The sequence below is a fragment of the Dipodomys spectabilis genome, unplaced genomic scaffold (genome assembly GCF_019054845.1).
Source record: "Dipodomys spectabilis isolate Male_0828 unplaced genomic scaffold, ASM1905484v1 ptg000104l, whole genome shotgun sequence".
NCBI classification, from domain to species: Eukaryota; Metazoa; Chordata; class Mammalia; order Rodentia; family Heteromyidae; genus Dipodomys; species Dipodomys spectabilis.
The window spans coordinates 1,071,034-1,091,898 of NW_024870781.1; the positions used below are offsets into that span (position 1 = coordinate 1,071,034).

General features: G+C 39.4%; 1 protein-coding gene across 2 annotated transcripts; it reads right to left on the reverse strand.

Moving 5' to 3' along the window:
• Nucleotides 1-434: 434 nt before the first annotated feature.
• Nucleotides 435-18,530, reverse strand: Snrnp48 (small nuclear ribonucleoprotein U11/U12 subunit 48). Of its 2 annotated transcripts, none has more exons than XM_042687156.1 (9): nucleotides 18,337-18,530; nucleotides 14,320-14,435; nucleotides 14,007-14,067; nucleotides 12,596-12,670; nucleotides 6,726-6,914; nucleotides 5,701-5,822; nucleotides 4,931-5,019; nucleotides 3,469-3,633; nucleotides 435-625 (listed from the first exon to the last, which is right to left on the reverse strand). In XM_042687156.1, the coding sequence occupies exons 1-9, from the start codon at nucleotides 18,488-18,490 to the stop codon at nucleotides 577-579; spliced, it is 1,020 nt and encodes a 339-aa protein (XP_042543090.1). In that variant the 5' UTR covers nucleotides 18,491-18,530; the 3' UTR covers nucleotides 435-576. The 2 variants fall into 2 exon arrangements, with proteins under 2 accessions (XP_042543090.1, XP_042543089.1); XM_042687155.1 differs by having other exon boundaries at nucleotides 14,320-14,433; nucleotides 18,332-18,530.
• Between the last annotated feature and the right edge of the window lie 2,335 nt (nucleotides 18,531-20,865).

Here is a 20,865-nt window from a genome sequence, read left to right on the forward strand (position 1 = left end):
TTCAAAGCTAGCCAGGGAAGCAAAGCCCATGAGACTCATTTCCAATAACCACCAGAACACTAGAAGTAGAGCGGGGGGGGCTCAAAGTGGTAGAATACTAGCCTTGAGCAAAAGACCTCAGGGATAGCACCCAGGTTGTGAGTTCAAGCCCCATAATCGACCAAAAACAAAACAAACAAAACCATCTATTAGGATACTAGTAATATGAAGTTGTTATAAGGCCTAACTGTGACTGGGCATACAACTGTGGCTCACACCTACTCAGAAGGTTGAGATCTAAGGACCACAGTTCAGAACCAGTCTGAGCAGACAAATCCCAAAAGAAGTATGGGAGTATGGTAGAAGAACAGCTGTGAAGAAGAAACCTGAGCAAGGGCATTAAAGACGAGTTTAAGCCCCCAGTACTGAAACACACAAAATACATCATTGCAAACTCAGGGTGTGAAGCATATTTATTGAAAAATGATAAGCACTCTATAGATCATAAACACATTCATTTATACAAGCAATTACAATTAAAGTAACAGCTTACTGAACTATCATGACATAAACATAATGCATACATAAGCATTTCATTTAGGTTTTTTGCTTTCTTCTTTTATGGCTATGATGTCTTTCTCCATCCCTGAAATAAAAAAGATATTTTAGAACATATTATAAATAATGGGCATTATAATGTCAGAGCTTTGAAATAATATTCAATAGTAATGTACTTTTATTAGGCAGGAGCTATAAGAAATTAAGAACTGAATGGTAACTTGGTTTTGTCTTGTTTCATTTTTTGTAGTCGTGGAGCTTGAATTTAGAACCGGGCACTGTCCCCAAGCTTTTGTGCTCAATCTGACTCTTTGCTAGTTAATTAGAGAGAAGAGTCTCCAGAACTTTCCTGCCTAGGCTGGCTGCCTTTGAACCAAATCCTCAGATCTCAGCCTGCAGAATAGATAAGATTTCAGGTGTGAGCCACCAGTGTACAGCTAGGTAATTTAAGACGAAATAAGGAGAATCAATTATAAACTAAGAACAAAACTAAAACAGGCATGAGCAAAATAAATGCATGTTCTGGAGTTCTGCGTTAACATTAACTTTGAATGTACATGATAGAACCTAAGAGTCATTTCAAATAGAATTTTAAAGTCACATGAAGAATTAAAGAATTGACTTTTTTTTTACTCTGCCTCCTATCTCAACTCATTCCACCTAAGGGTGAATATCAAAAATTTAGTTCATACTATTAAGAATTATTTCCTGCTAATACTTCATTTATCTTGTCTAAAGGAAATTTATTTCACATTTAGTTTTTGAGGACTTCAAATGTACTTATTCTATGGAGACTGAACAGATAGAAGAAGCAGTAAGAAGTTTCAAGTGAAAGCAATAAGTTCTGAAGATTAGCAGGAACTAACTTGTATATGTATAATTATATCATATGAATCAGAAGGGATTCTGGATGGTAGTATGATGAGCAAAAACCAAACAATTAGGCAAAGCTTTACTAATTCTTCATTAACAGTGGCCCTGAAAAGATAGGATATCTTAATATGGAACCCTATTATTTGACAGGTGCCATGCATATAAAACAGTATGACATGCACTCTGCCTTCAAAGGAGCTTAGTCTAGAAGAGAAAATAATGACTATGAAATTCAATAACAGGCATAAGGTGGCATGATTACAGAAGGAAAAAGAGGAATCTTTGCTCAAATGAGTATAAAACGCTTCAGGAAATGACAGATCTGGGTTTAGCTTCCATTCTCCCTCTAAAGTTTGTTTAGTTGTTGTTATTTATTTTGGAGGAACAGAGTTTTAATCAAAGCAATCCTTGATTTCAGCCTCCCAAAATTCAGGAAGCTAGAATTCCAAGCATAAGCTACCAGAGCCTGATGACTCAGCTTGTTTTAAAGGATAAGAATTCCCCCAGCAGGCTTAAAAAAAAAAAAAAAGTAGAAAAAATAAAATGTGTACTAAAGCATAGATGTAGATGTAGTCATAGATGTGGGTCTCTAAGTAATTCTACCTTCATGGAGTCAGCAAAATAGGTAGCATCTCTAATCTTAGAAATACTGGGAACCATTCTGAAGACAGTGAATGTTGCCAATGATTACTTTTTTTTCCTTTTTGTGATGGTGCAGGAGAATCAAATCTGAGGCTCTACCTCTGAGCTATATTCCCAGCAAATTTATCAAAAATGAGCTTTTAAAATTTTACTCTGGCAAGTGGGAACTGGGAGTTCCTACCTGTAATTTTAGCTACCTACTCAGGAAGCTGAGATCTAAGGAGTGCAGTTTGAAGCCAGCTGAGACAGGAAAAGTTCATGAGACTCTTATCTCCAATAAACTACCCCAGAAGAGTTGGAAGTAGAGCTCTGACTCAAGTGGTAGAGCACTAGCTTTGAGCAAAAGCAGCTCAGGGACAGTGTTCAAGCCCCAGGACTGGTATACATACAAAAAATTACTCTGGTAGACAGAAGGGATGGATTCACATGGGAGAGACATGAAGAACAAGTAGGGAAACTACCACATGTTCCAGACAGACAATGACAGGAACCAATAGGAGGAAGAACGTAAGATGTCTTCAGGAACTGACAGGAAGCTAGAAATGGACCAGACCAGATGATAAGTAAGGAGGTAGACAGAGGAAGATCATCCCACTAACTAGAATAATAGGGAGAAAGGGTACTGAGAAAAAGATGTTTAGTTGATGAACATGAGATCCAGGCAGAAGCCAAGTAAGCAGCTGGCACACAGGAATAGATCTCAACTGATTTAAATTTAGCATTTTGTATTAACTCATATTTTTCAAGTATCATAAAAATTATGCTAGTAAGTTAATAATAAGGGCAAAAATGACTGGAATTGAAGTTTGGATTTCTTTCTGACACTAAATATACTTCAACTGAGGAATCAGCAAGAACATAATTTTTTTTTTTTAAGGAGGATATGAGGTAAAGAGCAGAACAAAGAATGTATGCATCTTTTTAAGACAATTATTGTTCTAGCCAGACAAAACTTTCTTGTGTGTTGGCTAAGAAGCAAGTAAGTGACAGGAAAGGGTAACCCACATCTTAATGTACACATAGAGAACTAAATCACCAGAGGGTGGTATCTGAACTGAACTATGAGTCTCCTCTTTCTTTACTTTCACAATGTGAAAGGAAAACTGGTCTGCTTTTTTTTTTTTTTAATTGTGAAAATACTGTACAGAGGGGTTAGAATTACATGGGCAAGATAATGAGTACATTTCTTATCAAGCATTGTAGCCTCCTCCTGTGTTTCCCCTTCCCATCCCTTCCCATCCTCCCCGCCCCCCCAACAAGTCCTCCCCCCTTCCCCTCCCCCCAAAGTTGTAAAGTTCATTTTTCGACATAACAACTTGTACATCTCATTGTTGCAATGGGTCCACCTGTATCCCTGTTCTGGTCTGCTTTTCAAAAGTAAGCAATTCAATGTTGGGTGAATAGGGTTAGACTTACCTCTCTTTCCTCCTTCTTGACTCAGAGTTTTTGTCCCTATCCTTATTTCTTTTCCGTTTATGTGGACTCCTACTCCGATCCCTTCTATATCGTGAACTCTCTGTGTCAAAGTAGCTTCCACCAGACTGTCGAGAATCTATTGAGGCTGACCGCCTCTCTTCGTTCCTAAAACACAGAGAGGAATGTTAGTCATTCTATTTCACCACCAATCCCTGCTACACACAGACAGCAACCTAACAAAACATTCTGTATCATACAAACAGTTAACAGGATCCAAATAACTTTATACTTCATGAGGGAGGTTTAAAAAATATAGCTCCTTCCTGTAATATACTTCACTTAATGCTCCATGCCTCTTCCATAAAACTAGCAAGGTCATAGAATAACTTTTGTGTAATTCCTTTAAAATAAAAAAATTAGAAGACTAGCAAGGTCATAGAAGAATTTTTGTATAATTCCTTTAAAAAAGTTTCTAAGGAGTAAGTTTATTTTGGTTTTATTTGAATTCATGAGAGAAAATTTAAAATAAATTACTAAGTCAAAATTACAGAAATGGCTGAGTACTGGTGGCTCAAACCTAATACTAGCTACTTAGGAGGCTGAGATCTGAGAATCAAGGTTCAAAGCAAACCCAGACAGAAAAGTTTAGAAGACCCTTACCTCCAAAAAAACTGCAAAAAAAAAAGTGGAAATGATGGTATAGTTCAAGTGGCAGAGCTCCAATCTTAGCAAAAAAGCTAAGCAAGAGCATGGGGCCCTAAATTTAATCCCCAATACATACTACCACAAATGCATGTGCACATGCTCGTGCTCACACACTCAGACTCACACACAAATAATAACTAATAACTAATAATTTATATAACTATAAGAAGTTAGGAAATTGGAGTAATTGAAGAGGATCTTCTTGGACTGCAAATATTCTCCATCATTTCTAGCTGGGGCTATTTCAGCTTTAAAAGCAGTCACAGTATATTATTAATTGGGCTACAAATAAGTATCTTATCTGGTTAGAGAGCACTAATGGGGTAAAAGGACAACAAATAAGTTAAAGACACTGATTCTACTCAGTAAAGCTAGTAAGAATGTAAGAATTCTTAGCCTCTTATCCTCATCATCCTGCTTCCATCTCTGAAAAGACATGAGTGCTGCACTAACTTTCCATTTCTTCCTTACCCTAGTAACAAGAACTTACAATCTGAGATGGGAGAAGGGAAGAAACACTCTTTGTCCTTCCTTTAGTACTTCTTAAGTATAATTAATTCAGTCTTTTTAAAGCATAACAATCCTGAGCACGGATGACAATATCACAGTATAGTACATGGGTCTTAGAAATGTTAAGATTAACAACTTTAAGCAATATATTTAAAAAGATAGTATTTTAAGACATCAGTCATCCAAGCACTTCAGGGGTAGAGGCAGGAGGATCAAGAGTTTAAGGCCAGCTAAGACACTGTCATACTTCTCAACATAATCCTCTGCTTTCTCCTGCTCTTCTCGCCAGTGGTTACTGAGTTCTTCCATGTGCACATTTATCACATCTCGAATCACCTTAGGAGAAATAAGCACCACATGTCAAATGAAGTTGTTTGCAAATTAATTACTATAAAGCATCTTGGATCACCTTAGGAGAAATAAGCACCACATGTCAAATGAAGTTGTTTGGAAATTAATTACTATAAAGCATCTCAGATCACCTTAGGAGAAATAAGCACCACATGTCAAATGAAGTTGTTTGGAAATTAATTACTATAAAGCAATCAGTGCTAATAACCAAAAATTTACTAAAAGCCATGTCCTAACAGACTATGACATGTATGCACTTTAAAGAATAAGCAAGATCTTATTTCAAATAGAGCTAAAAAGCTGCTGGAGGTATGGTTCAGGTGGCAAAGTACCTCCCTTGAGTTTAAACCCCAGTACCGCCAAAATTTAAACAGAATACCTTGAGCCAAGGTCTACTGAAAACTTAATACTTTCATCATGCATAATACAGCTCAAAAATTGACTTTTAAGTCTGTGCCACCTTTCTCTATATAAGACTGGTATTCTAAAAGCCTTTGCGTAGTAAAAGTGAGTCCAAAAGTGCCATGGCAATCAGGTTCAGATTAGGTTATAACCATCCAAGACACACTTTTCTTCACAAAACCTCCCAGGAGTTGAAGAAATCCATAAAATAGATCAGAAAATTTTTGTTCTCGATCTTAGTCTCCAAGACAATGTAAAACTTACCTCGGTGTATGATTTCTTGGTTATGTGAACATTCTTAGCTCTATAGGACTGGCGTCTTCTTTTGTAATCTCTCACTTCTGCCAGGATTTCAAGGTACGACTTTGGACTCTTTCGGCTATTATCTAATGAAAAACACAATTATATCCTTAGGATTTTTGTGTCTGGGGCTTGACCTCAGGGCCTAGGCACTCTCTCTGAGCTTTTATGCTCAAGGCTAATGCTCTAACACTTTGAGCCACAGCACCACTTCCAACTTTTTGGTACTTAATTGGAGATAAGAGTCTCATGGACTTTCCTTCCTGGGTTGCCTTTGAACCATCTTCAGATCTCAGCTTCCTCAGTAAGTAGGATTACAGGCATGAGCCACTGATAACCAGCTTTATCATATTCTTAGGAACTTTGAAATTTTCAAGAACTACCAGGAATAACAAGCATCACAATCACCCTATATTTCAATGTTTCAAGATAATATGCAAAACAGTCTACACACACACATACACATTACATCATCTCCTATCTCTAACCATTAATTGAGCATAAGAGTATCTAGATACACAGACTAAAGTAAGAACACAGTAAATAGCATTATTCTGACAGAAAGAAGATATCTGAATAGCAGGAAGCTGGTGGCTCAAACCTGTAATCCTTAGTTACTTAGGAGGCTGAGATCTGAGGATCGCAATTCAAAGACAGCTGGGGCAGGAAAGTCTTTGAGACTCTTACCTCCAATTAACCAGTATAACACTGGAAGTGGCACTGTGGCTCAAATTGGTAGAGTGCTAGCCTTGAGGAAAAAGCTCACAGACAGTGCAGCACCTCAAGGCCCTGAGTTTAAGCCCCACAGCACACACACTGTGCGCACACACACACACATACACACCCACACACCACCACCACCACCTTAATATGACAATTTCAAATGATACAAACATTTTTCCCCAACTCAGAGTGGCAGTATAACAAAATCATTTTAAGAGCACACAGGATGATATAACAATAAGAAACAAATAATATTTATCTCAAACCTTGATTGACTTTGGCAGCCAAATCAACAAAGAGATCACTGTCATTTTCAATGATATGGGAATCAGAGCGCTTTTTCTTTGTCTCTTCAACAACAAAATCATACAGGGCAAGACGATCAGCTTGAGTTAGATCACAAACAAACCGTTTGTGATTCAGAGGAACTTCAACAGGCAATGAAGAATACATTCCTAAGGTAAAAATAAAGCCACAATAATAAATAATATATGAAGCACTATAGACTTAAAATCTACTACTTTATGCATGTGATGTAACAACGCCTACTGTTTCTACACAGTAATCTCTAAATACACAAAGCATCAACCTATGTAATAACTGATGAACAATGACTATCCTGAATGTTATACCCATAGAAAGTATGTACCATTTAACATTGTTAAGATAGATCCCATGAAGACAAGCAGTAATAATAATCATTAAGAAAAAAAATGGTCGTAAGAAAACCTTTTCTGTTATGAGATTTTACTACTTTGCCTTGAGTTGGCTCAAGGTATCTCTTGCCTCTGCCTCACAGATAGCTGGCACTAGAGGTGTACACCACAGCACCCAGTTAAGAAAGCCCTTTGGGTAATTTTTAAGATTATCCATACTACAAAAATGCGTATTACTTCCCATGTATATAGTTTTCCTCATAAAAGTGGAAGAAAAATGTTTTCAATAACACACATTACAGTTATTTAAAAAAACTATGACAATACAAACATTTGTAAAAAGTGTCTTTTTGAGACATTTATATTCAATTCTGAAAATACAACCTTCTTGTCCACTGACTTGGTGTATGCCAGGTATGCTGGCATACACCTATAATTCCTGTACTTGAAAGAGGCTGACGTGAAAAGATAGTTCAAGTCCAGCTTGAGCTATTCAGTGGGTTGAGGTCAACGAGGAAAGAAAAAAAGGAAAGAGGATGGGAAGAAGGGAAGGGAAGGAAAGAGAGATGAAAGAAAGGGAGAGAAAGGAAAGGGATGGAAGAGAAAGGAAGGGAGAAGAGAAAGAGAGCAAATACTTCCTTACACCAGAGAAACATATATTAAGTGAAATTAAATTCATTCTAACTCCCTGAAGAGAAAGCTTACTGGCCTAACCAAAGTAACTGAAAAGTTGTAACAGTAGTGCTCTTTGATAGTTTATAGGACTTTCTAAAATCTGCTTGTCAATGAAAAAAGTCAATTTAATACCTTAATATGATGTGTTTATAAAGCACTGAAGAAAATTTTTGCTTTGAGATTCACATGTTCTCAAAGAAATAAAATTTCTATAATTATGAATAAGGTAACTTAAAACAACCTTTCTAATGCAAACAAAGGACATAAATTACTAAAGGTATTTTTCTAATGTTTGCTAGATTATCCTAAAGTATTAACTCTGGCTCAAAAAACAATGTACAAAGATCAAATCTCTAAATAGTTACTTCTATTAGATCAAGTCTAATCTTAACTTCTGAGGACAAAGGCAAAGGAGTAAGACATACTATGAACTAAGTTATAACAAGAGAGTGAGAGGAAGGAAGGAAGGAAGGAAGGAAGGAAGGAAGGAAGGAAGGAAGGAAGGAAGGAAGGAAGGAAGGAAGGAAGGAAGGAAGGAAAGGAAGGAAGGAAGGAAGGAAGGAAGGAAGGAAGGAAGGAAGGAAGGAAGGAAGGAAGGAAGGAAGGAAGGAAGGAAGGAAGGAAGGGACTTTACATTAGTCCACAAATTAAAGAAAGCTACACTGGATCTGGGACTGTCTAGCAACTATAGATAATGATACACAGCTACTTTCACTAGACAAGGAGTTTGGAGTTAGTAAGAAAGGTTCCCTCTGAGTCAGTCAGTTCCACTTTAATACTGGAAAGTATTATCAAAAGTCCTTTTAGGTAGCCAGCTGTTAAAACATTTAATTTTATAATATAAAATTAGCTCTGAAAAAACTAATTTCTTTTGAATATAGGCTATAAAAATATGGGGAAAAGACAAAACTTAGAAAACGATGTATTATAAACAAGCTCCTCATAAACCTATGTTGGTAATCTTTCACAAAGAAATATAATATCCTTAAAATATTTTGGCATTTTCTTTGATTTACTCATCTTGAATTTCATTATGGTAAAGATCAATACTTAAACGTCTTAAAATTCAACAAAAATTCCAAATCCAGACTGTAATATTTTGACAGCTATTAAGATTGAAAAGTATGAATGATACTTTTAAAAGGATATTTGCAAAAAGGATACTGCATATCTTTAAATAAGGAGTATATTCAGGTTCCTAATTCCTCTTATACTCACCCCAATTACTGAAAAAGAAAAAGTACAGGAAAAGTTAAGCAACAAACTGCATTCAAATCTTTCAGAACACAGATATTCTGACAAAAACATACTTTTAAATAAGCTTACATTTACATAAAATGAATTTTCAAAATGCAAGTTTCTTACATAATTTTTGTGCTATAATTGTGCCCCCTCTTTTGGTATTTAAAAATGGTAGTATTTAAAAATATTTGGTATTTAAAAATGGTATTTAAAAATATAAAAATATATAGTTCATCCTCTGCACTCCTTTTTTTTTTCCCCACCAGTTCTGGGGCTTGATTGAACTCAAGGCCTGAATGGTGTCCTTTAGCTTTTTCACTCAAGGCTAGTCCTCTACCACTTGAGCCACAGTTCCACTTCCAGCTTTTGGGTGGTTAATTGGAAGAAAGAAGTCTTATGGGCTTTCTTGCCTATGCTGGCTTCAGACAGTGATCCTCAAATCTCAGCATCCTACCCTTTTAATCTTTTTTTTTGGGGGGGGGGGGGAGAGGAAGAGCATGAGCTCTGGGCCTGGTGCTGTTCTTAAGTTTCTTCTGCTCAAGGCTGGCACTCTAACACTTAGCAACAGAACCAGCTTTGTCTGAATGCTTTATTGGAGTGTCTCAGAGTCTGAATGAATAGTTTATTGGACGTAAGAGTCCCTGAGTTGGGGACCAGTGGCTCATGCCTATAATCCTAACTACTCAGAAGGCTGAGATCTGAGGACTATGGTTCAAAGCCGGGGGCAGGAAAGTTCGTGAGAGACTTATCTTCAATGAACCACCAAAAAATTGGAAGTAGAGCTGTGGCTCAAAGTAGCAGAGTGCTAGTGTTGAGCAGAAAAACTAAGGGACAGTGTAGTGTCCAGGCCTTGAATTCAAGCCCCACGACTGACCAAAAAAGAAAGTCTCTCAGACTTTCCTGACAGGGACTAGCTTCAGACCACCATCCTAAGATCTCAGCCACCTGAGTAGCTAGGATTGTGTAAGCCGCTTGCTGGTACCTGGCTACCACTCCTACCACACACACACACTTTTTTTTTTTTTTTTTTGCCAGTCCTGGGGCTTGAACTCTGGCCTTGGGTGCTATCCCAGAGCAACTTTCGCTCTACCACTTAAGCCACAGCTCCACTTCTGCTTTTTATGTCATTAACTGGAGATAAGAGTCTCAAGAATTTTCCTGCCCCATTCACTTCAAAAACAATCCTCAGATCTCAGCCTCCTGAGTGGCTAGAATTACAGGTGTGAGGCACCAGCACTAGGCCAGGCTATACCCTTTTAATCATTTTTAAGCATACAATTCAGAGGCAATAAGTATGCTCACACTGCTACACAACTGTCATCACCAGCCATCTCCAAGGCTTCTCATTACCCCAAAATAAAACTCCTAATTCTTATTCCTTGTAAATCACTTCTGCCATCATCACAGGGAATCTCAAACACATGACATATGGTATTAAACATTATTTAGTAAAAGGAAATGCCACAATTTATAAATCCAGAATTTTATGAAGAATTCATACAGAAACAATTCCGTAACATTAAAATTGAAGGTGTAAAATAACTTTCTTTAAAGTCTTACAGTAGAATGAATAGCAGATCGTTTTAGAAATGGTTTTAGAAAGCCATTCTCTTCAGTTTCTTTGAAATTCTATAAATTATAGTACACTGGTCTTTAAATCATGGCCAGGCTCAAAAACACTTCATGAAATTAAAGTATGGCTACCTGAATATTCAATGTTTAAGAAAACTGACAAACCTCTAAGTACAGAGGTCACTATTGACAATGTAAGTTGGAATCTCGGTTACTGTGTGTGAAGCTAAAGGGTAGAGAAAACCACTGAAACTTGAACAAAGGCTAACAGATTCAGAATTCTGTATGCTGAGTTTGGACTTGATACAACCAATACAATAAACACACACAACCTCATTAAGAAAATTTCAGTATGTACAAAACAAATGATTAATTACGTAGGTAAATACAAAACTTTTCATTCTCCTTTCAAAACAAATGAATAAGAAGATATTTTCAGACATTCTTGTTCCGAAGCCAAAGGTTTAAAAACATCTATGGCATAAGTAAGCCATAAGAAGAATTCCTGTTGTAAAATTGGAAGCACTCTACAAAGGATATGAAAAAGTTTCAAAACAAGGGTTACAAATCAAATAGAAATAGTTTTTCTTAGCAATGTTATCTTAATTCACACTCCAAAGTCTGAATTCAGGGCCTCATGCTTGCTTGGTAGGTACTTTTCCACTAAACTCCAGCTCCTCTTATCTATCAAAAGAGCTGTCCATTCAGAGTAATTCTTTGATGTATAAGGCTCTGGGTTCAATCCCCAGAACCAGAAAAAAGAGACTAACTTCAACAGGAGAGAAAAAGAACTGTTATTACACCCTGATGAGAGCAAAGAGAAAAAGGAAAGCTGTCCAGGGGCTGGGAAGGTGGCTCAGTGGTAGAGTGCTTGCCTTGCATGCCAGAGGCTCTAGGTTCGATTCCTCAGCACCACATAAGCAAAAAGAAAAAAGCCAGAAGTGGCACTGTGGCTCAAGTGGTAGAGCGTTAGCCTTGAGCTGAAGAGCTGAGGGACAGCGCCCAGGCCCAGAATTCAGGCCCCACGACCGGACACCCCCCCCCCCCCCCAAAAAAAAAAGGAAAGCTGTCCAGAGAAAGCTACCTACAGAAGGCTCAACCAAAAAACTCAGAAATCTTTCTAAAAGGAATCAGTCATGCTTTGGCTACATATTATACCTAGGACCAAAATCCTAAACTACTAACTTGCTTACCTTTTTTTTTTTGTGACATAGAGCCACACTGCCAGTTTTCAAAATTTTAAGCTAGTCTCTATGTAAGTCTCAGGAAGAAACTCCAAAGCTGAACACCGAACGATCCAAAACTCCTCTAAACACCATGTATCCCTTTCAGTGGAAGATACCCGTGGCATTCATTATCACAAAAGGGTCAAACCCCCCCCAAAATTAAAAATTATGCTAAGTGATACCAAAGACAACTATGCCATCTCTTTTCTTTCCTTTTACATTTTAACATTCTTGAGAGGAACTCTGAGGGTAGGAACCTCACCTTAGCCAGGCTCCAGTGGCTCCTGACTATAATCGTACTACTCAGGAGGCTGAGATCGGAGGGTCAAAATTCAAAGCCAGCCTGGGCAAGAAAGTCTGAAGCTCTTCTCCAAATAACTACCAAAAAAGCTGGAAGTGGAACTGTGGCTCAAAGGGTAAGTAGAGCACTAGCCTTAAGCAAAAAAGCTAAAGGACAGAACTGACACGGAAAAAACAAAAAAGTGAAAGAATCTCACTCAATGGCAAATTGCCTATTAGGCAATCTCATCAGTTAGTAATTCCAAACCATGGAACCTACTGTTAAAGGTCTAAGACCATGGTATGTCTGGGCAGGAAATATCTAACCAATGTATCTGAAGCAAAGCCAATTAGCCTAATGTTAAATATAAAACTTAACTTTTTCTTAACCATTTCCCAAGGTTTTCCTTAAAGGAAATTAGCAACATGTTTGTAGGAGAAAAATAATCTGACTCATCCATGAGCTCAAGCTATGAGATCACTTACTTTGATTGTAACAATCACCATCTTTTCCAGCTGTGGTCCTAGCATGTTTAATTATCTCAAATTGTGAATCCTTATCTGCCAAAAAAAATTCACAATTATATTATGAAACATAGTGTCCAAAATTAAATAATTAACTGGTTTCCAATCCAAGGCCTTTGGGCACATTTACAAACTTTCCAGAATCTTGAGAGAAAACATCCATGTAATCAATATGCCAATATAATCTAAATAACAGGATTCTTTCCAATTTCTCTAGGGCCTAGGTGACCAGATTTCAAGCAGTTTAGAAAACACAATAATTAGGCATGTAGGAATAGCAGCTACAAATGAGAGCAACTAGGAAGAGGTAACATGTCTTGGAACACAGCTAAGCATCAGGCACTATTCTAAGTATATTAGATAAATCACTTAATCTTAAAAGCTATTATCACCATTTTCATTTTATAAAAGTATTTAAGCAACAAGTTGGCCGCCAGTGGCTCACACCTGTAATCTTAGCTACTTAGGAGGCTGAGATCTGAGGATCATGGTTTAAAGCCAGCCTGGGCAGGTAAGCTCGTGAGACTCTTTTCTCCCATTAACCACCAGAAAACCAGAAGTGGAGCTGTGGCTCAAGCGGTAGAGTGCTCGCCTTGAGCTGAAGAGTTCAGGGACAGCTCCCAGGCCCAGAGTTCAAGCCCCATGACTGACCCAAAAGAAAGGCATTTAGGCAACAAACAGTTGTAACTATCTTGCTGAAAATCACACATTACTGACAAAACCAGGAGTCGGACCTGGGCATTTTGTGTCTAGAGTTCAAGACTTAAATCACATGCAGTGAATACCTGAAAAATATCCCATTCTCATTTTTATTGTAAATCTATGCTGTGTGCTCAGTTGTTTTTTGTTATTGTTGGTCATGAGGATTATATGCATGAGCCACTGGAGCCTGGCTCAAATTTTTGTTATAACTAAGAAGGAAGGTATCTGCTCCACTGTACAAAATTTTTCAGGGTTTCACTGCCTATTAATCTAAGTCTAGCCCCTAAACTCAGATTATAAGAATTAGTTTTACTGTACATTAACTCTATATTCTCAAGATCTAACTCTCAATCATAAGCATGCTTATAAAATCTTTTTCTTTTTGCCATTACTACGGCTTGAACCAAGGACCTAGATCTCTCATTCAGCTTGTATGCTCAGCTGACACTCTGCCACTTGACTCACACCTCCAGACTGTCATTTTTGCTAGTCTATTGGAGATGGAATCTGCAAACTCATCTATCCAGAGTGGCTTTGAACTTCTATCCTCCAAGTTTCAGTCTCATGAGTAGCTAAGATTACAGGTATGAGCCACAGGCTAGAATCCATTCTTTTGATAATTAATACTAAAATTAATATTAAAGTTATGATCTAATAATATAATACTTACTCAAAGTAATGGAAGGCACCTTCACATTCTCATAGAAAAAATCAGGATTATACATTTCATCCTAAATCATAAAAAAAAATCCTTAGTTTTCTTAAGGAATAGATAATTGAATAATTGATTAGCTTAAGATTCAATATAAACTAATAGTGACAGTGCCATTTAAATATTTATCATACTAAGTATGTGAAATTAGGCAAGTGCCAATCTACCCTACAAGGACTACTATTTTATGTCAGAAAAGTACACAATACATCTTGCAAATATTGTGAGCTTAATAACACATGAATTATGTGACATGTGTAATAAACTGTACCTCTTCTTCTTTTGTATAGCCCAGTTTCCTCAATTTACAAGATTTCATGTGCTTTGCTAAAGATGATTTAGGCATTTGATGATTGGAATCATAAGGGCATATCACAACTTGATCCTATAAAAATTAAAGAGAAACAGAGGGGAAAAGAATATTTTAAAATTAATTTTATAATTATTACAAAACATCTCCCTCAATCCCACATCCCTCTAAAGCCTTTGCCTCCTTCAAAGCCTAACTTTGTGAAAAATTTGATTACACTCACTGTCATGCACCTCACCCATAGCTATGTCTCATCCATTGTCACCATTACTTCACTGATACCAGTTAGTAGGTCACCAGCAACCTTCTTTATGCGAAAGTCAAAGAACATATCGAAGCCCTTATAATATTTAAATTCTTGGCTATAGGTGTGGTTCAAATAGTAGAGCTCTAGGCATAAGCCAGCAAGGTGAGAAAGTGATCTGAGTTCAAGCCCTGGTAGGGAGAAGATTAAGTGCAAGAGGTGGAGAGATTTGAACTTTTGAAAGTTCATGATCCACTTGTCCATTTCTGTCTTCCTGATATACTTTCCATATTATTTCTACCTGTTTAGATCTTTCTAGTTGGTTCCTCTGAAGATCTGTTTCTTTAAATACAGGTGTTTCAGAGAAGTCTAACATTCTCTTGTCACTCAGTAAGTGCTTATGAAGAAGGTTACAGCTTCAATTCTAACTACACAGTGACGACTTCCAAAACCTAGACCATTAGAAAATCATTAAGAATTCAACATGAACAAAACTAAATTCAATATATTCATGGGCTCCTAATACCCAAATGTGTTTCTTTTGAATCTTCCCATTTCAGTGAAAAGTTCTACCTGCATAGGCAAGAAACTGCCTCTTTCACCATCACTCATCTACTCATTTACGTAGGCCTGTCAATTCTCCTAAATTACTCTCTGAAATCCTCCAAAGTGAGCTCTATTCTTACTGCCATCCCGCAGTTCAGGATATACCTTCTCTCTTGGATTACACTACCATCTCCTAACTACTCCCCATTGATGCTTCATCTTACTGTACTCAACTCTATTCTCCATAATGCCATTACTTTGAATTCCCACTAGGCAAAACTTGACAAGGAAATGTGCCTTTTTTGGCCTGTTTCATCATCTTCAAAATGTAAACATTAGAATGTATTCTTTTCACAAAGCTATTGTGGAGATGTATATACACATAAAGTAATTTGAACAGAGACTGGTACACTGAAAGTATTCAATAAATTTAAGCAGGTATTTTATTAAAATGCAAGTAGGATTTTGATATGCCTTGGCTTAAACTAATTCTTTTTTTTTTTTTCTTTTTCACTGGGCAATGGCTCATGCCTATAATTCTACTCAGGAGGCTGAGATCTGAAGCTTGATGTTAGAAACCAGCCTGTACAGGCATATAATTCTCCAGTTAAGTAGCAAAAAGCCAGAAGTGGAACTGTGGTTTGGTAGGGCACCAACCTTATGCAGAAAAGGCTAAAGGAAAGCATCCAGACCCTAAGAGCAAGCCCCAGTACCAGAAATCCCCTCCCCCACTAAATCTAGCTAGGTAACATGCCTCACCTATGTAATCCCAGCTACTGAAGAGGCAAAGCTTAGGAAGCTTACGGTTCACAACCAGTCCAGGCAAAAAGTTAGCAAGGCACCACCATCTCAATAAAACAAGCTGGGCACAGAGATTCATGTTATCCCAACTAATCACTCAAGAGGGATAGGCAACAAGATCTGTAGCCCAGGCCAGCAGGAAAAGGCAAGACTTGACTTGAAAAATAAACCAAAAAGGGCTACCAGCATGGCTCAAGTGGTAGAGTGCCTGCCTAAAAAACACAAGGCCCTGAGCTCAAACCTACAATCATAAATCAATCCATTTAGATTTTCTAATACAACTAACAAGACTCTTTAAGATCTGACCTGTTGCAGGTCCTGGTGGCAAAAGCCTGTAAAACTCCACCTGAGAGACTAAGGCAAGAGGATAATGAATTTCAGGTGGGCCTGCGTCATTCCCCCAAGCCCCAAATGCAAAACTATTTGATGTTACCTGTCTGGTCACTAACTCCCTTTTGTCTGAACTTCACATAATACTGATGCTTCCTCTGTGTGTCACCTGGGTCATTTACTCATTTTACTTATCAACTTAGAATTTATTTTGTCCAGGACACTTTTATTGACCATTCATAGAACACAATAACCTTTACTATAACAATCCAACTCCATCCACCACTGTCATGGCTGCTTTCTCAGTAGTATTCCCCACTACCACCAGACAAGCAGCTCTAGGAGGAAAGAAATGATCACTGTCCACTAAACTTCAGTACTCATACCACAGAAGAATGGGCATTCATTAACTATCTGGATTGCATTCATTTTAGGAATTATAGAAATCATTTACCAGTGGGATTTTTAAAAATATGTACCAGAACTGGGGCTTGAACTCAAGGCCTGGGCATCAGCCTTGAGCATAAAAGCTACAGGACAGTGCCCAGGCCCTCAGTTCAAGCACCAGTTCTGGCACAGATTTTAAAAATAAAATAAAAAAAATAACGGGGCTGGGAAGGTGGCTCAGTGGTAGAGCACTTGCCTTGCATGCTCGAGGCCCTGGGTTCGATTCCTCAGCACCACATAAGAAAAAAGCCGGAAGTGGCGCTGTGGCTCAAGTGGTAGAGTGCTAGCCTTGAGCTGAAAAGCTGAGGGACAGCGCCCAGGCCCAGAGTTCAGGCCCCACGACGGGACCCAAAAAATAAAATTAAAAAATAAAATAAAAATAAAAAAATAAATCCGGGCTGGGAAGGTGGTTCAGTAGTAGAGTGCTTGTCTTGCATGCATGAGACTCTGGGTTCAATTCCTCGGCACCACATAAGCAGAAAAAGCCAGAAGTGGCGCTGTGGCTCAAGCGGTAGAGCGCTAGCCTTGAGCTGAAGAGCTGAGGGACAGCGCCCAGGCCCAGAGTTCAGGCCCCATGACCTACTGGGGGAAAAGAAAAAATCCCACTGCAGTTTTAACAACAGTGAATGGCTTATATAAATATCGAATACACTTTAAACACCACTCAGGATTCAGACATTTGACTTAAATCTGGCAGAGATCATCACAGCTTCTCCAGAAAAAAAACCAAAAACCTTAAAATTATTCTACGTTGAATTATTCCCATTCATCCCACTCTATCACAAATAGAAACAAGGGATTTCTCCCTGGAATACACTTTACTACTTTTTTTTTTTTTTGCCGGTCCTGGGGCTTGAACTCTGGGCCTGGGCCCTGTCCCTTGCTTCTTTTGCTCAAGGCTAGTGCTCTACTACTTGAGCCACAGCTCCACTTGAAGCTTTTTTTTTTTTCTTGTAGTTTACTTAGAGAGTCTCACGGGCTTTCCTGCCCAGGCTGGCTTCGAACCTCGATCCTCCTATCTCTGCCTCCTGAGTAGCAAGTATTACACGCGTGAGCCACCGGCCTACATTTTTTTTTTTTTTAAAGAAAGCAGTTCTGCAGTCTAGGTAAAATCGTTAACTATAGCGATAGTAACTACCTATTAGGGACATCCTTTAAGAACCCCAGGATCACTAATATCCAAGTCAAAAGCACCAGACTTTAAGGTACAGAAGGCTTCACAGCTCTCCTGACACCGAATCTGCTGCCAGATGGCAAAGCCCATCGGCCAGGCCCTCTCATCCTCTGTATTAACGCCGGGAAGGGGGGGGGTGCGGTTCTCCCCACACGCGTGGCTCTTCCGTCTCCTCAAACCCGAGCACCCCAAGGAGGCCGCACCCGCGTCACGGGGCCCAAGGAGGCCGCACCCGCGTCACGGGGCCCAAGGAGGCCGCACCCGGGTGGCCCTGGTGCGCCTCGGCCCAGAACCCCGAGACGTCCGGCCGCCCGGCCCCCCGGCGTCCCCGTTCGACTCTGCGGCCCGACGTGGGTCCGCAGGTGGGGCGCCGCCTCAGGAAAAACCGCGGGCCCCAAGTCCCCGGAGAGGCACAGCCGCCGCGCCCTCACCTCCGCCGCCGCCTCCTCTTCCCCGGGGTCCAGTTGATCCAGGCTCCAGCCCAGGGACGTCGTCGCCTCCTCCAGCGTCCGGCAACACTTCTCCACGAACTCGCTCAACTCTACCTGCAGCCGCCGCCGCTCTTCAATCGGAGGTGGCTCGTCCTCCATGGCCGCGGCCCCTTCACAACCCAGGAAGGAGGCGAACTGTACGCGGCGAGCGCGGGAGCTTCTGGGAGGTGTGGGCGGGGCCTCGGAGCCACGTGACTTCAACAGCCTACCAGCGAGAGCCTGGGAAGAGCGCTGCGGGGAGCTAGAAGAGCGCTGCGGGGAGCTGGCGATGTAGTCTTTCTGACACTTCCTGTCTGGTGCCTTTCCTGCCTTGTCTCCTCGCCTGGGTAGATGGATGTCTTTGTCCCTGGCCTTTCTTGAATGGCATCCCCACCTTCTTCAACTGTCTTTTGTTTTTGTTTTGCGGGTCCCGGGTCTTGAACTCCAGGCCTTGGGCGCTGTCCCTGAGCAGTGTTTGTGCTCCAGGCCAGCTCTAACGCTTGGGCCCCAGTGCCACTTCCAGCCTTTTTGAGGAGTTTATTGGAGATAATAGTCTCATGGGAGTTTTCTGCCAGGGCTGCCTTCAAACCCTGAGCCTCTGATCTCAGACTCCTGAGTAGCTAGGATTACAGGTGTGAGCCACCGACACCACACTTGTTTTGTTTTTTTTAGGGGGGGAGGGGGAAAAGCTACTGGCCTATTCCTATTTGTAATCCTCGCTACTCAGGAGACTGACATATGAGAATTCAGATTCAAAGCCAACCTGGGCAGAAAAGTCCATTCATGAGCACCTTGGACCTGATTTAAAGCCCCAGTACTGGCGCGCGCACACACACTGAGATACACATACACACACAGAGAAATTATAGTTTCAAGGGCTGGGAAGGTGGCTCAGTGGTAGAGTGCTTGCCTTGCAATGCATGAGGCCCTGGGTGCGATTCCTCAGCACTACATAAGCAAAAAGAAAAAAGCCGGAAGTGGCGCTGTGGCTCAAGTGGTAGAGTGCTAGCCTTGAGCTGAAGAGCTGAGGGACAGCGCCCAGGCCCAGAGTTCAGGCCCCATGACTGGACCTCCCCCTCCCAAAAAAAAAAAATTATAGTTTCAGAAAAAAAAACACCCACAAAAAGTTTAAAGAACACAGAAAATGTATAGCCATCCTCCAGAGCACTGTTAATATTTCGCCACATTTTAATTTCTCTACACACAGCCTCACATTTATTTTGCTAAATTTCTTGAAGGTAAATTGCAGAATCTTCACCCCTAAATAATAGTATGTTTGACTTCAGCACATTATCCTAGGTTACAAATCTAGGATGACAAAATTCATAAAATCATCTAATATATAGTTGAAATTTCCCTTTGTCCCCTAAATTCCTTTCAAACATTCATTATGTTTTACCCTATGATCCATATAATTGGTTACTATCTCTAATCTACAACAGTATCCCCTATCATCCTCTTTGTCAATGATTTTTGAATGAGTCTAGTCCAGTTTTCTATAAAATCCTTCATTCTGGATTTGTCAGTTTTCTCTCTCATTGATTAACTTAGGTATATTTTTCAGGAATACCACACAGAAAATGTATATCTTTTATTATATATCCCATAGACATATATATATATATTAGATCCTTTTAACAGTGCTAAATGTAATCCCTTGGTAAAGGAAGTAATTTCTCATATATAATATCATATATACACATATACGTATATTTGTCTGTCCTGGGGCTTGAACTCAAGACCTGGGCACTGTCCCTGAGCTCTTTTGCTCAAGGATAGCGCTCTACCACTTTGAGCCACAGTGCCAATTCCAGTTTTCTGCTGGATAATTGGAGATAAGAGTCTGCCTCAGATCTCAGCCAATGACCAGCTTGGTAACTAGCAAGTGGTCTCTGGCCATATTTTGACATATCCTGAGACCCTTAACTATTTCACACAACTCTTCACCAAATCTGGTATTACAAATTATCAATGATGGTTCTCACACAGTATTACATCTTCTAAATTTATTAGTGAGCATTCTTTCCATGCCTGTTTTGTCGTTTACTGTGGAATCAAGAAGTATGACAAATAAAGGTTTTAAAATTTAGTATTATGTACTCCATTACCATAATTCCTATTAATACTCAAGGGAATCCACATCAAACTACCACCCTGTGTGCCACTGACATCTCCCCTGTAGTCATTGGGTTCTTTGCTTTGATAGACTGCTCTTAAGACCTGGAATCGGGTCTTAATCTTGTCTTTACATCTAGTTTAAATTGCCAGAATATCAAGCTTGATTGTCAAATGTGTGCTTCCCTTTGCACTTTTTTTACTCTCATGAAGGAACTATGAAGGAAAAATTTTTGAACACCTTTAAAAAAAACACAAAAACTATTAGGCCAGACATGGGTGGCTTATACCAATAAAATCCTAGCTTTCAGGAGACTGAGATCTGAGAATTGTGGTTTGAACCCAGCCTCAGCAGGAAAATTCTTTGAGACCCTTATATC

What these genes read in the sequence shown, in the direction of transcription:
- Snrnp48 (XM_042687155.1), bottom strand. Translation starts at nt 18,490, where the DNA reads ATGGAGGACGAGCCACCTCCGATTGAAGAGCGGCGGCGGCTGCAGGTA. An exon ending in GGTGCCTTCCATTACTTTGA is followed by an intron (nt 12,671 to 14,006) that starts GTAAGTATTATA and finishes TTTTTTTGGCAG; the next exon opens with ATAAGGATTCACAATTTGAG. An exon ending in GGCTGCCAAAGTCAATCAAG is followed by an intron (nt 5,823 to 6,725) that starts GTTTGAGATAAA and finishes GTTTTTCATTAG; the next exon opens with ATAATAGCCGAAAGAGTCCA.